We start from the raw sequence: 21,097 nt of genomic DNA on the forward strand, positions 1-21,097 counted from the left end.
TAGGGGACAGAGAGAGACAGAGCATGAACGGGGGAGGGGCAGAGAGAGAGGGAGACACAGAATCGGAAACAGGCTCCAGGCTCTGAGCCATCAGCCCAGAGCCCGACGCGGGGCTCGAACTCACGGACCGCGAGATCGTGACCTGGCTGAAGTCGGACGCTTAACGGACTGCGCCACCCAGGCGCCCCTATTTTCTGTCTTTTAAAACTTAGCTCAAATTTTCTCCTCGAGTGTTGTCTGCGGTCCAGTTTTCTTTTGTCATCGTTGTTTTTTCCATCTCTGACTTCCTTTATTATTATTTTAGCAGGGTTTCTGGAAGGGAAGGCGATAAAAATGCATGGTCAGTTCGTCACTTAAAACAGGGATCCAGGAAAGCTATAAAAACTTCATGATGCTAACCTTCCTCATATTGTTCTTGTTGTGGCAATAAAACAAGCTGATCCTCTGTTCTGTTCATGGAAAGAAAAACAAAAGTCCATTCCTGACAGAATCAGGAATTCAGTGCTTCCCTCCTGGAATCTTAATATAGGTTCCCAACTAGGAAGTTTCCTGAAGAAATCCTTTAAAAAAAAAAAAAACTGAACTGGGGCGCCTGGGTGGCTCAGTCTGTTGAGTGCCCAGCTCTTGATTTCAGCTCAGGTCATGATCTCGTGGTTTGTGAGATTGAGCCCCATGTCGGGCTCTGTGCTGACAGCATGGAGCCTGCTTGGGATATTCTCTCTCTCTCTCTCTCTCTCTCTCTCTCTCTGTCTTCCACTGCCCCTCCCCCATTATGCTTGAGCTCGCGCACACTCTCTCTCTCAAAATAAATAATAAACATTAAAAATAATAAAAATAAGGGGCGCCTGGGTGGCGCAGTCGGTTAAGTTCCTGACATCAGCTCAGGTCATGATCTCGCAGTTCGTGAGTTTGAGTCCCATGTCGGAGTCTGTGCTGACAGCTCAGAGCCCCGGAGCCTGCTTCCGATTCTGTGTCTCCCTCTCTCTCTGCACCTCCCCCGCTCACACTCTGTCTCTGTCTCTGTCTCTCTCTCTCACTCTCAAAAAAAACAAGGGCTGAACTATATACCTGCCTACCCCCTCCTCCATCATCTTGTAGGTTTCATTGATCACGTGTGTGAGTGAGTGGTTTTCTCAATGCGTGACCATGTCCTTGCTTACTTTGTCAGCAGATTGGTCCTCCCTGGGCATGCCAGTGAGACAGCTGTCTTACATACCAAACTCCTCCCGTCTTCCAGCTAGGCAGGCAGGCCCCACTTCCAAAGGGGTGTGGGAGTTAGGGTCTCCTGCCAGAATTGTGTCAGCATGGTGCCTTCCAGTGCCTCAGGGAAACTTCTTTTTCACGGTCCACCAAGGACTCTGTACATTTAGGATGTCCTCATTGCAGGATGAATATACAAGAAGACACCAGGAAATATTAAATTATGTTGCCATATTAGATGTCTGACCATAAAAGTAAAATTTGTTCATTTGACTTTCAAGGTCAGTTTCTCGGAATGCTGTGCCATTGCTAGTATTCATGCCCCCCAACGAATGAAATTTATATGCATTTGACCTTGACTAAGTATATAAGTGTTGTATTTGAGGTTTTGGGTTTTTTTTTTAAGCTTATTTATTTATTTTGAGAGAGAGAGAGAGAGAGAGAGAGGACACACCTGAGTAGGGGAGGAGCAGGGAGAGAGAGAATCCCAAGCAGCTGACAGCCCAGGGCCCTATGTAGGGGCCTGATCTCATGAACTCTGAGATCATGACCTGAGCCGAAACCAAGAGTCAGACGCTTAGCCAACTGAGCCACCCAGGTGCCCCTGAGTGTCGTGTTTGAATGTCTTCGATCATAAGTGGCAGAAACCTAACTTTAACCAACTTAAAAGGGTTGATTGGTTTGGGTCTCTGTGATGGGTGACAGGGGTAGGCTTGCCTTAAGACCCACTGGGTCCAAGGGGCCCCTGGGTGGCTCAGTCGGTTAAGCATCTGACTTGGGCTCAGGTCAGGATCTCATGATTCGCGAGTTCGAGCCCGACGTCGGGCTCTGTGCTGACAGCTCGGAGCCCGGAGGCAGCTTCAGATTCTGTGTCTCCTTCCCTCTCTGCCCCTCCTCCTGCTCACACTCTGTCTCTCTCTCTCAAAAATAAATAAACATTAAAAAAAAAAAAAAAAAAAAGATCCACTGGGTCCAGGAATTCAAATGATGTCATCTCCACATGGCTCTTGTCTCTGATCCCACCTTTCCTGGCTGTCAACCATGCTACCTTCTGGAGATGGGATGAAGACATGGTCACTGGCAACTGCAGGTGTACAGGTTCAGTTTAGCATCCCTTCCATGTCTTTGTGCCCATTTCGGTGAAGGACCAAGATCATACAGTGTCGTTGATAATTCATATTGGAGCTGTGGGCTTCTCTTCCTACCTTTGTCCCTGTCTGCCTGCACCCGTATAAGTAAAACACTCCATGAGGTCATCTGTTTCCTCTAGGAATTAAGAAACCCCCTCTGGAAAGTTGGTTTGCAATTCACTTTTATTTGTGGGACCGCCTCCCCTGCAGACATCAGAGCCCAGCAGTGGCTGAAACCCTAGAATGAGTGAGGTCATCTAGTGATGTCTATAGGGTGTGGTGGGACCTGTGCCCTGCCAGCGGGTGCGTCCCCGCTGGTCCTCACGCCAGATGATGCCAGGCAAGATGCCAGACCTTGCTGTTTTTTCAAAGATGCCAGAAACCCAAATCTGTACGTAAAATTTTCGCAAGCCTGAAAAAACAAATTGGTAATTAATTCAAGCATTTTCTAAATCCCTCTCTAGGCCAAGCAGCACATCGTTTGCAATCCCTTGCCTCCTCGAACTCATTTTTTAAAGTATAAAACGAGATCGAGAGAGCTGGAGCAGTTGGCTCAAGGTTAGGTGGCAAGGGAGTGGCATCGCAGATCTCCCGACTCCAAGCCCGGGTCCTTTTGAACAGACCACGTTCCCACTGCAGGGTCTTGTTTTCGTTGGCAACATTTTCCTTGCAGGTTTTAAAGCCAGTGCCACTTCTGTAAAAAGCCTGTAAAATTTTGGCCTTTATTCAATAGTTTCATGTCGGATTCAGTGGTTCACGAGAGGTAAAATTTTAGCATGACTTCATTCTTTTGGATGAAGCTGGCATCGGGCCAGCCGGCAAGGAACACCCATCAGAAGTCTGAGCTCGCAGATACCGAGTTGACAGATGGTAGGTAGTTGTGCCTATGTTATAAATTAAGATTCTAACCAAGAGTTTAAATATTTCTGATGACATTTTCATTTTAGTCAAGTAGCTGTTTATCAAAAGATTGACTTAACGATCCTTGTGCGACAGGAAAAAATGCCCGTAAGTGTATTACTTTGGGCTTTTGAGTTTATAGATGTTGGGGTGACAGACCTTTTGTGCTTTGTCTCTACTCAGCTTTGCTATCGGAGCGGTTTTATCGGGCTCATCCACATAAAGCATTTATTTGTCTAGACGTTTGAAGATAGCTCCCATTTCAAAAGCAGGCTTTAATTAAAATACGCTTACATTTTTTATTTTGTCCTCTCTGCAAATACAAAGATATTAACTTTTCAAAAATAGTTTTTAATGAATAGTGACGGAGCAGCTGTGGAAAATTGACCTCTTGCCTCAAGACAAATAAAAATACACTTCACAAACATTTGCAGCTGCCTGTTTTTTCCTACGTCTGTAATTGACTCTAATTTGCTCTGCCTGCCCCTCTGAACCCTCTGGACTTTTCAATTCCTGTTCCGTTTGCAGTCTGAGTTATAATGAGAGCCACACCATTCCCAGCGAGGGCTACATCCTTGAGTCATATTGCGACAGTTTTTAACATTCTTAATTATTTCAAGCTATATTTGTTACAAGATTTATATAAAATTATTTCCAACTGAGAGCTGGTGCTCAAGTAAATGGGTATTTTTTTTTTTTTTAAGATTTTATTTCTAAGGGATCTCTACACCCCCAAGCAGGGCTCAAACTCATAACCCCGAGACCAAGAGTTGCATGCTCTGCTGACTGAGCCAGCCAGGGGCCCCGTGACTGGATATTTTTCTAATGGGAAATAAGACATTACAAATTAGGTATCAAATAGACAGTAAAAATCAGATTAAAAAAATCTTAGGCAATCTCCCCTCCATCCCCGTCCCCCAAATTTACTAAGAAAATCAGTAAAAGGGAAAATGGTGCCTTTATGATTTTTTTTTTTATTCTAAGGACATTCTGATTGCTATCTCAGTCATAAAATAAGATATATATTTGATATATTTGATATATATTTGGTATATATATGTTTGATATATATATTTGGTATATAAACTGCTGGTGAGGGCCCCATTTTACAAACTAATAAATGTAACAAGTTTTTAGAAGCCAACTCCCGGGCATTTGGAAGGGGCCCAACATAGGTATTAACACCTAATTGGGGCAATTGTATGTCAACCAGACAGCCTGTCTAATCTGCTAAAGTTTATTGTTACAACTCTCAGAGCTGGGTCCCTCTTCCCTGCTCCTTGTCAAGATCCCCACCCTCCCCAGAAGCGGAGAGCGCAGACTGCCCTGGGGAAGAGCTTGGGGAGGGAAGTACAGTCTCGATGACCTTTCACACTGCAGAAAATGTTTTCTTAGAAGCTCGCCTGAGGTCATTTTGTATACCTTTGGGGGGAAACCGGCGAAGGTTCTGATTCACGTTTAAATGGCCCTGCTGTTCATGGAACCAAGAGAGACAGAAGGCATCAGAAGTTCCAGCTGTGATTTGTTCCAGCATCTCTGCGAACACCTTCAACTGTTACCTCCTGGAAGTAGGAATTTTAGTTTTCTACTCCTTCACTTCCAAAAGCCAATGAACCCTAGGGCGGAAATGTTCAAAGTGAATTATTTGGTGGGAAGGATCTTTCTATGCTTATTAACCAGAGTCACAAAGGAATTGTGTGTGTGTGTGTGTGTGTGTGTGTGTGTGTGTGTGTGTGTGCGTGTGTGTGTGTGTGAGATGAGTCCACTAAGTGGATAGTATCTATTTTGAGATACTGTCATGAAGGGATATATGGAGGGGAAGAGGACTTTTTTTTTTTTTTAATTAAAAAAAAATTTTTTTTTTTAACGTTTATTTTTGAGACAGAGACAGAGCATGAACGGGGGAGGGTCAGAGAGAGGGAGACACAGAATCTGAAACAGGCTCCGGGCTCTGAGCTGTCAGCACAGGGGCCCGATGCGGGGCTCGAACTCACGGACCGCGAGATCGTGACCTGAGCTGAAGTCGGACGCTTAACCGACTGCGCCACCCAGGCGCCCCCCAAATTGTATTTTTAAATGTGCACTCATATTTAGGTGGTCAGAAGGTTGTGTAAGAGGTTAAGAAAGCCCACTTCAATACGTATCTTGAGATTTAAAAAAAATTTTTTTTTTAATATTTATTTATTTTTGAGAGAGATCGAGCAAGAGAGGGGAAGGGGCAGAGACAAAGGAAGACACAGAATCTGAAGGAGGCTCCAGGCTCTGAGCTGTCAGCACAGAGCCCGACGTGGAGCTTGAACCCACAAACTGTGAGATCATGACCTGAGCCGAAGTCAGATGCTTACCCAACTGAGCCCCCCAAGTGTCCCTGGAGATTTTTTGAAGCGGGATATATGAAATGGCCTTTTAAGGTAATTCTCACTGATGGGGTGCCTGGGTAGCTCAGTCTGTTAAGCGTCCGACTCTTGATTTCAGCTCAAGTCAGGATCTCACGGTTTCGTGAGTTCGAGCCCCACGTCTGTGCTGACAGTGCAGAGCCTGCTTGGGATTCTCTCTCTCCCTCTCTGTCTACCCCCTCCCCTACTCGCTCTGTCTCTGTCTCTCTCAAAACAAATAAACAGACTTGAAAAAAAAAAAGAATTCTCACTCTTGCCATCCCGTCTGGCCCCAGTCCTAGATGGGTGCGCTGCTCTGAAAACAGCGCCCACCCACCACCTATGCCTATAGATTCGGCTACCCCCTATTCCATCTCAATATGGCATAATTTTTAGTGACTGTCTATCCTAATCAGATTAAATATCTCTGTATCTCCACGTGAGAGGTGTTCTTTGGCGGGGGTGTCTTTCTGTGTGTGTATTCTTGACTGAGTGAAAACCGATTATTAAACAAATGCGCTTGAGTAAGTAATTGCTTTGGAAATCAACGGTGTATCCTTCCGTTTCTAATTTGTTGTGATTTGGGGAGGTTTGAGGAATTTTTTTACTTTCCCTTTTTTGAAGTGACAAGTATTATCAGAAGCGTGATAGCTTTTCAGCGATATAGGTCTTTCCAAATTTAGAGTGCACGTACTGAAATCATAGCTGATATAATTGTAGCAGACTCTGGGGGCATATTCAATTAAATATAAGTTTAATAATTCATTCTCAATATGCATTTAATTATTCCCCTTTTTAAAAAAATAAGGAATCTTTTAGAAATTTTTGACACAGTGGAAGACTTAAATTTCAGGTGAACCGTTTTTCTTAAGCCCTACACCCAGTGGACATCTTAGGAAGTTGCTGTGGGTCTGACCTCATAGGTGGTCAGGTGCTCCAAAGGATCTTAGGGTCAGCCCGTTCCCACTGTCTGAATTTTATGTTTGAGGTAACTCAAGTGAGTTGCCTGAGCAGGCTGGGTTAGTTTGCCTCGTCTCACTAACCCTCAGTTTCTTTATCTGGAAAGTGGGGATAACAATACTATCTACTTTGTTGCATAGGTCAGATACGATACTGTACCTGAAGTGCTTAATGTGATGCTTTGTGGGTGTCCCCTAAGTATTAGCAAGGTTAATACCAGGTATTAAAGAGAGGGAGGCAAAGGTGAGCCTCGACCTCGAAGCTCTCCCCATCCTCTTCCTTCACCACTCCCCTCTACACATGTTCTCTCTGCTCTCCCCCACCCTTGACTTATATGTGGACACTTTGTCCTAAACCTTGGTACTAACCCTCTCTGCATCCCTTTGCCCTGGTTTCTATGGTTTTTGTTGAAGCTGACAACAAAACTTCTTTATTTGTTGTCTTTTTTTAAAGTTTGTTGATTTATTTTGAGAGAGAGCATGCATGAGCAGGGGAGGGGCAGGGGGAGAGAGTGAGGGAAAGAGAGAGAGAGAATCCAAAGCAGGCTCTGTGCTGTCAGCACGTAGACCGATGCAGGGCTCAATCTCACGAATTGTGAGATCTTGACCTGAGCCGAAATCAGGAGTCAGATGCTGAACCGACTGAGCCACCCAGGCACCCCTATTTGATGCCTTATGTCGGACCCCCGCATTGTCCATATTGGCGCCCAATGGCCAAGTGGAAAAGCAGAGCTTCTCCACACCTGTCTGTTTGGGGGGTGACTGTGTGGCATAAATGGAAACGAGGCCCTTCCCAGGGCCCTGGGGGACGCATCCTATAGCTTGGCTGCATGGGGGCATTTACAATACTTTTATGCCTTTGAGCTTTATAGGACCATGAATATGACTGTCAGTACACATAGAAAATGAAAAAATATTTGCCAAAGTGGTTGGACAACTGTGAAGTACAATAAAACCTTTGTTTGCGAGTGTACTTTGTTCTGGAAACCTGCTTATAATCCAAAGCACCTGTATATCAAAGCAAATTTCCCCATAGGAAATAATGGAAACTCAGACGATTCGTTCCACAACCCAAAATATTCACATGAAAATGGTTACAATACTGTAATATAATACGAGATAATAAAATACAAAATATAAAGAAAAACAAACAAATTGACCCACACTTACCTTTGAAAACCGTTGTGGCTGGTGTGGGAGAGACAAGAGAGAGTTATTGTGTAGGACGACTTTCACTGTCGCTAACGGAATCACCGCCATCTGTTGGCTCAGTAGAATCTTCTTCTGCATGGGTGCCATTGTATACGCTCACACAGATGTTGACTACAGTACTAATAAACTTGCAATATACCGTATTTAATGTAACTGGCAATAAGGTGGCAGAGGAAAGGGTCTATATCTGCAGGCATCCTGACCTACAATGAAGCCAAGCATTCCTAAGCTTCCTCTTGTATGAAAAGCAAAGGACTGTCCATAGGTGCTTTGGAGTGACAAAAAAAAAAAAAAAAAAAAACAACACACAAGTACCAGTTGTGGGCGCTTTCCAACGTCCTGAAAAATCACTGATTTCTGCCACCACGGCCTGAGACTGAGCATGGGAGCATGGGAGACGATCACCCACAATCCCGCAGTGAGAGAGAGAGAGAGAGAGAAAGAAGAGCCATTGGCTCAGTTGTGATCACGTGGCATTCGGTGTCATGTCACGAACTACTCCTCTTGCAAGACCTCGTTCACTTATCCAGTTAAAATTGATTAGAAATGGTTGCTCGTCTTGCGGAACGCTCGCAGAACGAGTGACTCGCCACCCAGGGTTTTACTGCACTTCACAAGTATAACGTATGAGCGCATTTCTGTTGTGAGAGTTTATTGAGTATTTGCAATCCGAGGAACTTTAAATGTGGCCTTAATAAGATAGCTAGTGCTTTCGGTGTACTGTTTAGTTAACCCAATAAAATTTTCGTCAGCTCCAAAACCACTGTTATCTCCATAAATTTAAAACTATTTGGATTTCATAATGTATGCTTAATTTTATGGGGGGGGGGGGTGTCATTCCTTCCTTCAACGTAGTTAACACAATTGTTTTATTTCCTTTCATGGATATTACATAGCATATGTCAATTATAGCTATGTATCTGTGTCCCCTAGGTAAGTGTCTAGAAAAGAGAAAACTGTGCAAATGCTTTGTTAAATACGAATAATAGACGTAAACTCGTGGTGATGATAATCATGGCTACCTTCGTTACCAGTTTCGCGGTGGGCCACGTGGAATGGTTGGGGCAGATGGAATGCCAAACTGGTAAAGTTTTCTCCCACGGAAGGCTTTGAAACCCAAGACTTTTGTCCTGAAATCTGAGCATTAGCAACCCAAAGCTCTGTGTGGAACAGAGAAATTAACAAACAGGATTAACTTAACCTTATTCGAGATAATAGCTCATTGTCATTGCCTCCATGAGCTCAAGAATGTGAGCTAGAAACAAGGATATATTTTGATTTGTGTGATGTCAGACTAAAGGAGAAATTATCCAGGAAGTTAAATAGCCTTTCAGTTACTGGGCAGCCCTATAATTAAATACATTTTGATGAAAACGATGAATTTTGTGTATGGGTGAGCCCATGTGGCAACAAAATAAAATGTGCTTATAGAAGAAGATAATATAGGGGCTCATGGGCACACTATTGAAAAAACATTGTTTACTAGTTAAAAGCTTTTAAATGGTAGGTCCTCTGGTTTGTGAAGCGTTTGTTCACAGGTCATGAAATCTAGCTACTCATAACCTGACCGAGTGGTTCGTGGGGAGAGAGAAACCCTTTTCTGGGGAAAAGAGAAACCCAAAGGAAACGTGAAGCTATCGTGAATGAAAGATAAAATGCTCGCAAAGTAGCTGTCTGATATAACCCAGAATCGGGCTGCTACGCGATTATAAAGGGATAGACATACCAGGATACGTTGTAATCTGCAAAACAAGAGACTTGCTAGGATCTCTAAGATTCTCTTTTAATTTCCTCATCTTTTGAGTGTATGTAAACCAAGGAGTGAGCGTAATCACGTTTCATTTCTTACCTCTTTTCTTCTCTAATAATGAAGGTGCAACATTCCCCACCTCCTGGCGTGCTCTGATTTGTGAAGCTGGGATTTGTAGCAAGAAGTAAAAGTATGCATTTTCCAGACATTTAAATGAAACACTAGTCACATCTCCTCGTCCGGCTAGGGCCACATCGAGCTTGCCTCCCTCCCAGGAGCTGTCAGCACCTGCTCTCAGTGCCTGTGGCACTTACTTTCTAGACCCCAATATTTCTTCTCTGCTGCTTTGTATTTCACTGTGTGTGCGTGCTCCCCACCCCTGACCCGTGTCAACCATCGTGGAAAACTCTGGTCAGAGAGCATTTTGTACTGACTTCCCACGTCCAAATGATTATCCCGGAACTCCATTGCTCTTTATGTCACACTCGACTAACCAAAACCTTGAACCTGAAGGACCCCAGCCGTCCTCCGCCTCTGCACCCGCACCCTGAGGCCGAGCTCTGCCCGGGATGTCACCCCACGAGTTCGTTTGGTTCCCTGTAAATTAACCATCACAGACCACAGATGGACTCCCAGCTCTGCCCGGAAGCCCAGCGCCATTTCCCTCCTCAGACTCCTTCTCCCGCGTTCTGTGGCCAGTCTTTCAAGTTCTCGGTGTTCTCTCCAGGCCTCTGAATCCACCTCCCCCGCCCCCCGCCCCCCGCCCCGGCCTGCCTCTCGCACAGTCGATGGCCACGGCTCCTCCTTCCCACGGAGGTTTGCCGGTGGACGTGAACTGCTGTCTTCCCTCAGACTCAGCCAGTTCCCCACAACCCCTTCCCTTTCCCCCTCCTGATAGAGGAGCCACCTCCCCACCTCCCTTTCCTTCATGCCCGCCCTGGATGCCCCCAGCCCAACTCCCACCGCGAGGTGACCGCGCGCTTCGCTTTCTCCTTTGCAGGCTCATCCGCCTGTCCGTGCTGTTAACCATTGATGACTGCCTTCAGGGCTGCTTTTAGGGCCTCCTGCCCTCGCTCGCTGCTCTCCAGCTTCCTTCCTTTACTCCCGAGGAAGAACTCCTGTCTCATGGACAGATGATGCGTATTTTTGTCTCCCGCCCCTGCCTCCCCTGGGAACTTCAGGGCCGCGTGGCCACCTGCCCACCTTGACGTCAACATTTAAGACATCTGAAGAGCACATCAGATTTAACAAGTCCCAAACTGAACTCTCCTCCTAAAATGCTCTCGGTAAACGGGATCGCGGTCTTTCCACTCGCTCAAGTCCATGTCTTTACCATCTCAGTGTCAGCGGAATCTACTTCCTTTGTGTCTGCTGCCTCCCCGCTTCGCCCGGCTTCTAGCCTCTCCTCGAGTTCCACAGTAGCCTCTTACAGCCCTTGTTTGCGTGCTGTTCAGCCCCATCCTGTCATGTGCCCTCTTGATTCCTGCCTTCCTCACACGTTAACCTTTTGTTTCTCTAGTTAACTGTGCCCTCCTCCCGCCACAGGGCCTTTGCACCTGTGACCCTACTTTCTGGAACCGTCCCACCTGCCTTCTGCTCGAGTCTAGCTCCTTCCATCTTCCCCGTCTATGCTTTGTCATGCTTGCTCCCAGCCTGATGTCCTTCCCTCTCCCGACACTTGCCATTGTTTGAATTTTACACGTGTGCACTTTTTCTATAGATGTGCGTGCCCCTCTGGACTGTAGGCACCGCGAGGGTGAACGCGGCGTTTGTGCAGCGCTCAGCCCAGAGCAGACACTCACGGCCGGCACTTCTTGCTTTCTTTCTAAAGCAGATACTGTTGCCAGTTCTGATCCCAACAGCCTGAGGCGTCCGAATGCAGGGATTTGGTTGCTCCTGCTTCCAAATCCGGTTTCGCTTTTTCAGTAACCACGCAGAACCTAGCTTGTGATAGGAATCTTATTATTATGTTCCCTCCAGCTTTTTTCTGCATAACTTGGGGAACGCGATGTGAAGTGATTGCTCCTCACCTTGCCCTTTGCCACCCTGTAAACGTCCTGTTTTTACGGACACTCTTTGGTTTGTGCAAGATACCGAAAAACCGATTTATCATCCGGCTTTGTTCTAATTTGTGCTCCTCACCAGACTTGGTTTTCGGCTCTGCTTCTCTTGCTTCCAAACTTTGGTATTCCAGTGCTGGTGTGAAGATACACGTTTTTAAATTTTTCACAGATATACTGAGAATTGTTTTCTATTTAAGATACTTGAGTGAAATGAGTAGGAAAGAATATATGATTTAAAATTAGCCTAGTGATGGGGTGCCTGGGTGGCTCGGTCAGTTAAACGTCCTACTTCAGCTCGGGCCACGATCTCACAGTTTGTGAGTTCAAGCTGCACACCGGGCTCTCTCTCCCCCTGTCTCTCTCTGCCTCTACCCATCCCCACCCCCAAATAAATAAACTTAAAAGAAAATTTTTAAAATTAGTCTAGTGTTTTTGTTAAGTGGCAGTTTCATACATGGACAGTAACATGAAGGAGATTCTTTTCTAAAATTTTTTTTTCAACGTTTTTATTTATTTTTGGGACAGAGAGAGACAGAGCATGAACGGGGGAGGGGCAGAGAGAGAGGGAGACACAGAATCGGAAACAGGCTCCAGGCTCCGAGCCATCAGCCCAGAGCCTGACGCGGGGCTCGAACTCCCGGACCGCGAGATCGTGACCTGGCTGAAGTCGGACGCTTAACCGACTGCGCCACCCAGGCGCCCCATGAAGGAGATTGTAATAATATAGCATACAGTAGGCTAAAAGTGATTTCTGATTAAGTTACTGAAATACTTTGAAAGGAACAGAATGGTAATTTGGCCTTGCACAAATGCGTTTGATACAGAGTTCTATCAAGAAAACTATCTGGATAGAACATCCATGTATGCAGGTTAAGGATTAACGGGTGGTTGTAATGAAGCTTGTTTGGGATGAATATAAAGTGCTTGTAAATTATAATCCACTACAATGAATCTTAAGGGATTATTCTGATGATTTCATTCTAGAATTAGATTATATCATTTGCCGTTTTAGACATCTGCTGCTGTATTTTATATCTGTACTTCCCAAACTCTGCCAAGGTGCCCTGGGGCACTGCAGCAAATTTCCCAGGAGTGCCAGGGATATTTGAGAATTTCCAGAGGAATGTGGTAGATACTCAGCATCTGTGAGATACCATGCAAACGACTAGCTCGAGGGAGTCCGCGATTTCAGCTCAGATTATGCTACATTCCTTTCAAGGACATGGTATCTTTGGGAAGCTGGCTGCCCGGCAATTGTGTTTAAAAAAAAAAAAAAAAAAAAAGGGCAGTGGATCAGGAAATGCGGGTGGGGGGTTCTAATCTGATCATAATAAGGTTTGAGAATCTGCAGTGCATAACATTTTATATATGTACATTGTAAGTAGCCTGATAGTTTGCGTGTATGTTTTCCATTTTGTCGTTATTAAAAAATTGTTAAAGCACGCAGTTTTTACAACAGGCATTTCTTTAACATGATTCAGAAAGCAAAAAGCATGAGAAGGAACGCAGAATTCTCCCCCCACCTTGGATGATGGCACATCTGTCCCCTTAATTGCTCAGGCCAAGGCCTCGGTCTTGGCTTCTTTCTTACCCCCCCACATTCAGAACTTCAGGAAATGACGTTGGCTCCACTTTCAAAAAATATCCCCTTTCCTACCTACACTGCTGTCACTGGTCTCCCTGTAGCATACTTGTGTCCACCCTCACCCCTCCAGTAATCTTTTTAAACCCCAAGTTAAGTAATGTCGACACTCTACCACTCAGAACCCTGCAACAGCTCCCATGTCATTGGCAGTGAGAGCCAGTCTTTCCAGTGATCTCAGCCCTTCCTGTTTCTCTTCTCAAGTAATCTCCAGCCACAGGGGTCTCCATGTCCCAAGCATATCAGGCATGCCCTGCCCCAGGGCCTTTGCACTGGAATGCTAAACCCCTTTTCTCTCCAAACCTTGGTCTACTCCAACCCTCCCTATTTAAAATACTTCGGGGACCCCACTCATGCACTGATGGGCGTTCCCGAGCCCTTTCTTCCTGCTCGTTTTCTTTTTTTTCCATAGTCCTCTAACATAGTAGATAATTTATGTTACCAAGTTTATGTTTTATTTACTGACTCTTCCCACTCAGATGTAAGCCCAAGCACCTGGAAGAGCATATATTGAATGAGTGTTGTTTAATATGTTGTTTAAAAAAAATCTCTATCTTTAGGGGCGCGTGGGTGGCGCAGTCGGTTAAGCGTCCGACTTCAGCCAGGTCACGATCTCGCGGTCCGTGAGTTCGAGCCCCGCGTCGGGCTCTGGGCTGATGGCTCAGAGCCTGGAGCCTCTTTCCGATTCTGTGTCTCCCTCTCTCTCTGCCCCTCCCCCGTTCATGCTCTGTCTCTCTCTGTCCCAAAAATAAATAAACGTTGAAAAAAAATTAAAAAAAAAAAAAAAGAAAAGCATGTTCAAATCTTTCTCGGTAATAAGGGGTTGCCCATTTTCCCTGAGGTCCTAACAATTTTTGCTGTATAATTCCAGACTAATGAGGTACTTAAAATATGAATCCTAGCTTCTTGGCTAATTGAGCCTTTTATCATTATGTACAGGCCTTCTTTACCCTTAATAATGCTTTTGTCTTAAAGTTATTAGTTTACCCGATGTTAGTAAAGGTAAGCTAGCTTTTCAGTAATTTTCGGTACTATTTAATACGTTTTTTCTGTTCCTTTCAACCTTTTTGAGTTATGCTTTAGGTGTTTCTCTTGCATATAGCCTGTAGTTTTTAATTCATTTTGACAGTCTTTATTTTTAATTGTTTGTCCACTTATGCTTATTGGGATTATGTTTCTATCCAGACTTGTTCATCACTTACTTTCTATTTGTCCCATTTTTGCAGTGTTTATTTTTTCCTCTTCTTTTAAAAAAGAAAAAAAAATTGTTAACGTTTATTCATTTTTTGAGAGACAGAGTGCGACCGGGGGAGGGGCAGAGAGAGCGAGAGAGAAAGAGAGAGAGAGAGAGAGAGGACACACTGAAGCAAGCTCCAGGTTCTAAACCGACAGCACAGAGCCCGACATGGGACTCGAACTCACGAACCGCGAGATCATGACCTGAGCTTAAGTCGGACGCTTAACTGACTGAGCCCAGGTGCCAGTATTTTTTCCTCTTTTTAAAAATAATGAGTTTTATTTCTTTTCGGATTCTTTCCACCCCTCTTGCCCCCCACCCCCTTTGTATTAGTTTGGAAGCTATATACTCTGTTTCTCTACTTTAAATTTTTGCCTTTTAAATGTTACAATACTTAAAGTTGCCTCACTCTCCTGAACAATACAACAGGCACCGTCACTTTGCTTCCCAACTTACCTGCTGTTGTTACTCTGTTTATTTTGATCCCGAGAACTAAGCGTTATTACTTTATAAAGGTGATACTTATATTTGTCTTCATATTTACAAATTTATTTGCTTACTAATTCTTTTTGTATCTCATACCTTCCGCACACAACATTTACTTCCTTTCTGAATTATATCCTTAGAGGCTAAATAATATGCTTCAAAGACTTGCAAGTTCCCTTAGTGAGGTCCATTGTCGGTAAGTTCTCGGGTGTTGTTTCTATGAAAAAGCCTTTATTTTGCTCTTTTTTTCTTTTTGGAAGACAGTTTTAGTGGATATCCCACATACGGTTTTTCCAATACTGCAGAGCAGTGAATTCTGACACTGCCTTTCCGGGGACAGCATCGGACCCCGCGGGTTAAGGGCTCAGTCCCACAGACTGCCCTTGCTTCAGATGTCCCAGGCTGTCACCTGTGCTTCTCGCCTACTGGCTGTAAATCGGACGTGCCCTGACCCCCTCCTCAGGTTTGATTAATTTGCTAGAGCGGCTCATGTAAAAAACACGTATGCACATTTACCAGGTTACTATGAAGGATGTGATAAAAGATCCAGATGAACAGCCAGGCAGAGAGGTACATAGGTGGAGGCCCAGAAGGTTCCCGAGCGCTGGGGCTTCTGTCCCCACGGATCTGGGGTGTGCTGCCACACCCCAGATGTGTTCACCGCCCCCAGAAGCCCGGCACTTCTTGTTCAAGAGCTTTAATGGAACTTAATCTCTAGCAACTCCCTTCCCCTTCTCAGAGGTCAGTGAGCGGGGCTGAAAGTTCCAAAGTTGTTCTTACTTGGCGTTTCTGGTGACCGGCCCCATCCTCTCTGGCCCTCTAGGGGCCTCACCCGGAGTCACCTTGTTAGCATAAATTCAGGCGTGCTCAAACAGGGTGCCTGATGAGTGGCCAAAGATAATCCTATCACTCTGGAAGTTCCAGGGGTTTTAGATTTGTGCCAGGAACCCCAGTAATAGCCCAAATATATATTACGCCGCAGCACACAGTTTTATGTACACAGTATTTTTCACTTTGAAGGTAGACCACCGTCTTCGGGGCTTTCCAGCTTTGCTGTTGAGAAGTTGGCCGTCAGTCTGGTTGTCATTCCTTCCTTGTGTTCTGTCCTTTCCCTCTGGCCAATTTTCTTCTCTCCGCTCTTGGGATCTTCAGCTTAACTACACTGTGTCTACGAGCGGACTTCTTCTTAGACTATTTTGTGTACATGGGGTATCATGTATCCATAGTTGCATAACTTCCATCAGTTGTGAAAACATTTTCTTTTTTTTTTTTAATTTTTTTTTAACGTTTTATTTATTTTTGGGACAGAGAGAGGCAGAGCATGAACGGGGGAGGGGCAGAGAGAGAGGGAGACACAGAATCGGAAACAGGCTCCAGGCTCTGAGCCATCAGCCCAGAGCCCGACGCGGGGCTCGAACTCACGGACCGCGAGATCGTGACCTGAGCTGAAGTCGGGCGTTTGACCGACTGAGCCACCCAGGCGCCCCGTGAAAACATTTTCAACTTTATTATTTCAAACACTGTCTCTTCCCCCATACTCTCTGTTCCTTTCCTCTAAGATTTCACTGACTCTCCCTTCAAACCCCCTGCCGTCAGCGTTTTTTCTTCCTTACCCATTCCTTTATATATTGCATTTTCATTCTTTGTGGTGTTCTGGGGAGGGAACTCCTTCAGACCTACCCTCCCGTCCACCAGTTACCCAGTGTGCTTCCAGGGCCCTGGGTTCGGGGCCTTCTGTTCTGATTCCAGTTCATCAGTTATAATTTTTTTTTTTTTTCCTAACTGACATCGAAGTTAGTATATAGTGCAACAGTGATTTCGGGAGTAGAGTCCTTCATGCCCCTATAATTTTCATTTTGTAAAAGTTTTATGGGATCCCTTTTCAACCTGATTGGTCATTTTGAAAGTCCCGTAGTTTACTCATTTTTGCCAGCCTGTCTTTTTCTTCTTCATACATTTTACACATGGCTTTCGTTTCCTTTTCTGTATCTGGTCATTCTAACAGCTGAAGTCTTGAGAATAATTTTGGTTTCTGCAGAATCCCACTCTGCCTCTGTCTGTGAGCTCGTGCCCCGCGGGGCTCCTGGAGGCCTGTGGCGGGGATGCTGTCCCCCAGACGCCGTCCCCCAGGCGCCATTTGCAAATATTCCCCTCAGGTGAGGAGGCGACTTCTGCTTCCTGCAAAGGTGCTTGTTTAATGTCGAAGTGTGTGGTTGAGCTCCCCAGCTTTCCTGTGGCCCAACTAAGTGTCGACATTGATACCTGTCTTCAGGGAAACCCATCCGTTCATGCTTGCTTGGTAGTCCTCTCATTCCCAATGGATTAAGCTCCTGTTAGGAGAAGGAAGCCATCTTGGAGATGTTCCTCTCCATTCTATGATCCCAGCCACGTGTTAACCACTCTGCTTTATCAAAGCGCTCACTTTTCCCCCTTTGTTCTGTTTTGTTTTTGTAACTGAGAACCCTTCTGAGGCTCTTCCACTTACTGGAGGTGTAAATCTTCTGAGGGGTTTTCATTAGTAGCAACAAGGGACGTATAGCTCGGGAACCAAGATAGGAAAATAATTTACCAAGAGAAAGCCCAACCTTTCCCAAGTTATGTGTCAGAGCTGCCCCTGCCATTCGCTGGAACTTAGAACTTGATCCAACCCTTTGTCGTCTGCAACCGCGTCTTTATTTTTATTCTTGACGCCTTTGAAACCCATTAGCCCTGGGGCCCTATGTCTCTTTCCCTTCTTTCATGAAGGCTTCTCTTTTGGTACATTCATGCCCTGCCCCAATACTTAGTTCCTGTAAGAAAGGTAAAGATCACGAGGATGACAGCGTTCGTTTTTGGGGTACCCAAACGTGTAAAGAAATAGTCCTGTTCATTAATTCAACAGAGATGTATGTCAGAAATTAAAAAGCCCTCTTTGTCAGATAGCATTCTCTTTGCGGGGAGAAGTTGTCTTAGACATGCAATCCGAGAAGCTCTGGGCTGAGGCTCTGGGGAGGAGGTGGGGAGATACCTGGGAGAAGCAGGGCCAGGTGGCCACGAGGGCTCACCTTCCAGAATTCCTCCCTCGTCGCTGCCACCTGGGGGCGGTGGGGGGGGGGGGTGCCCACACCCAGCAGCAGAAGGGGAGATGAGCAGTCGGAGCCGGATGTGAGGTGGGGGCGGTAGTGAAGCCTGTAGAGGGAGTGAGGCGAGCAGCAAGAGGGATGATCTGGGAGAGGAGGAGGAGGAGGAGGAGGGTGGGGGGTGGGAGGTGCTCGTTTCCACCGGGTTTTTTCCCCAAGATGTGTGTTCAAGTCCAGCACTTCCCGCGGAGAGATTCCTAACCTGTGTCATTTTGCTCTGTATCTTTCTAGATCAATGAACTGAGCCATGTTCAAATCCCTGTTATGCTGATGCCAGATGACTTCAAAGCCTATTCAAAGATAAAGGTGGACAATCACCTTTTTAACAAGTAAGCACAAGTACGGCCGTTTATAAGACTGACACGGCTGCCAGGAGTATGAGTTTTGTGAATTTCTGTAATTGCATTAGTTTTCAATGGGTGGGAGTAAAGTTTTGCTGATGAAGTTAATCCTGTGATAAACATAACCATCTGTCATTTTCAGAAAAGCAACGGCAGGCCCTCTTGGGTAATATCCTTTTGCCATATGGCATATTGTTCTCTATGAATATCTTCTATGTTAAAAGTGATATTCTCATTACAATTTAAATGTTTGAAGCTGTAAATTGCTTGGGATGTTTAGCAGCTGTGGACCTGAGCGATCTTGGACAAAACTCTAATAATGCTGACCTTAGGAGCAGAAGTAACTACTTCATAGAACAATAAAGAATTAAGGGACATTTTTCTAAAGCATGATTGGATGCCATGTTGGGCAGTGAGAGTATTTCTCCTTCATTTGGCTGTCATTTTGGATGTCATTATGGAGCACCTCTTATGTGTTAGCTGTCCACTGAGAGGAGGGACGAGGAAGTAGATGTGGCCCTGCCCTCAGGGGGCTGTCAGGCAGGTGCTTGAAATCTGACACATACACAAATTACCGCATAATTCAGCGTGCAAAGTGCGACTATAGAGGTGTGTATGTATCTACGGGTACACAAAGGAGGAAGCAATTCAGAGTGAGTGGGAGGAAGGAGCCTTACAGAAATCTCTCCCGCATGAGGATCAATTATGAAATTTCTTAATGTGGCCCTTTTTCTGATGTGAAGCTGATGTGTTAATTCTTAAAACTGTCTAGAAGTTGACCTTTTGAAGGGATTTTCTTCTATGTGAATTTATTTATTTATTTATTTATTTATTTACTTACTTATTTAAAGTTTATTGATTTGAGGGGTGGGGGAGGGGCGGGGAGAGAGAATCCCAAGCAGGCTCCGCGCCGATAGCATGGAGCCCGACACGGGACTCAAACTCACAAGCCGTGAGATCACGGCCTGAGCTGAAATCAAGAGTCGGACGCGACCCAGGGTGCCCCTTTTCTATGTGCATTTGGAATGTGGTTATTTGTGGATAGCATCAGCTAGGTCTTTGGAGGAGTGAGAGATAGTGTTGTTTTGCAAACTCTAATCAGCAAGTACCTGAGGACGAATGTGGGGAGGGCGTCTGTGGCTCGCTCCGCTGCCCATCCCGGGCTCCCCGAGTTCTCTGCTTTTCCTTCACCGTTTCCCTCTGTGTGGCCCCTTCTCTTTCCACCTCTTCTTTGGGAAAGTGGCCGCGAGGAGTGGTTGGGATTAGAAAGGTCGTCTAGTCTCAGTGCCCCTATAGGTGGTGAGAGGAGGCGAATGCCACCAGTCTGTCCCTGTGTCCCCCCGGGTTTACTGTGGGTTGTGGTTGGTTCTGGGCCGTACCAGCCTTCTGCAGGTGGGGAACCCCGGGCACTTTGGCCGCACGTGGAACTAGATGGTGGCAAAGTCAAGTCTACATCTAAACGTTATTCCACACTATGACCGTTTCAGAGAAAACATGCCGAGCCACTTCAAGTTTAAGGAATACTGCCCGATGGTTTTCCGGAACCTGCGGGAGAGGTTTGGCATCGACGATCAGGATTTCCAGGTGAGTCGCTTTTTTGCTACCTTTGCTTCCAGTAGGGTTTGCTCTTTAAAATAGGACTGACCTTTTTTTCGTCCCGAGTAATTATGTAATGGCAATTTTCATTTCACGTAGGAATGTTTCAGTGTCCTTTCTGAAATAAAGGCAGGGTTCCGTCAGTTAGGGGCCTCTGGGCAAAAAGATGTTAGCGGTCCGCAGGAAACGACCATTCTTCGGGAAGCAACCATGCACGTGAGCGTTGCAGATGATACTCTCACTTCCTGGAGGAAGTGGCCCGTCAGCACAGCCTTCTTTTGATTTCTGCCATCAGGCGTGTCGACAGTCAGTGCCAGTGTGTACGTTGTGTCTTGAGTTTGCATTTCCTGTAGTTACAGGGTCCCCTTAGCAATCACCAAAGTTGTATTTTCGTGCTGATTTGCTGCTTTTCCAATCATCTGAACCCGACTCTCCTGCTCACAGCATTTTGTCGGAGGCCACGCCTTGTGCACCGTGACCTGGAGTGGTTGTTGTGGTCTAGTGACCGTAGGGCTGTTGCACCAGCAGGAGCCTGCCGCTCCTGGGTACATCGGCTGTTCTTGGTGCCCACCACATAAAAATGTCCACTGTTGCTCCCCGCCCCCCCCCACCCCCGTATTTGCCTGGTTTTCTCAAATTTGACTTTTAAAATCAAGATCATGGGGGTGTCTGGGTGGCTCAGTCAGTTAAGCACCCAACTTCGGCTCAGGTCATGATCCCGCGCTTCGTGGGTTCGAGCCCCGCGTCGGGCTCTGTGCTGACAGCTCGGAGCCTGGAGCCTACTTCGGATTCTGTGTCTCCCCCTCTCTCTGCCCCTCCCCCGCTCACTCTCTGTCTCCCTTTCTCTCAAAAATAAATAAACATTAAAAAAAATTTTTTTTAATAAAATAAAATCAAGATCACGGTGCTGTCCTATGTGCCGATCCGTGGTCCATTCTCCTAAGAAAGGACCTGACATCAGTTACTTGATCTTAATATAATCAGTCAGATACGTAAAAGCCAAGGATTTTTTTTAAGAGCAGAAAATCTGAGTTAAGAGAGGCAAGGGCTAGTTTCTGGTCTTTTAGGACAGTCTGTTCATTTTGCT

At 45.7% G+C, this 21,097-nt stretch overlaps 1 protein-coding gene across 2 annotated transcripts in view; it reads left to right on the forward strand.

The window, feature by feature from the left end:
- The window catches only part of PIP4K2A (phosphatidylinositol-5-phosphate 4-kinase type 2 alpha), a 197,082-nt gene that overhangs the window by 103,278 nt on the left and 72,707 nt on the right, over positions 1-21,097 (forward strand). For both annotated transcript variants that reach the window (XM_040451242.1, XM_040451243.1), the window contains exons 2-3: positions 18,305-18,402; positions 19,902-19,998. In XM_040451242.1, coding sequence (XP_040307176.1) covers positions 18,305-18,402; positions 19,902-19,998 — 195 coding nt within the window. The remainder of the gene's footprint in view (positions 1-18,304; positions 18,403-19,901; positions 19,999-21,097) is intronic.

The sequence above is a fragment of the Herpailurus yagouaroundi genome, unplaced genomic scaffold (assembly GCF_014898765.1).
Source record: "Herpailurus yagouaroundi ecotype Mexico unplaced genomic scaffold, PumYag 203, whole genome shotgun sequence".
Classification (NCBI taxonomy): Eukaryota; Metazoa; Chordata; class Mammalia; order Carnivora; family Felidae; genus Herpailurus; species Herpailurus yagouaroundi.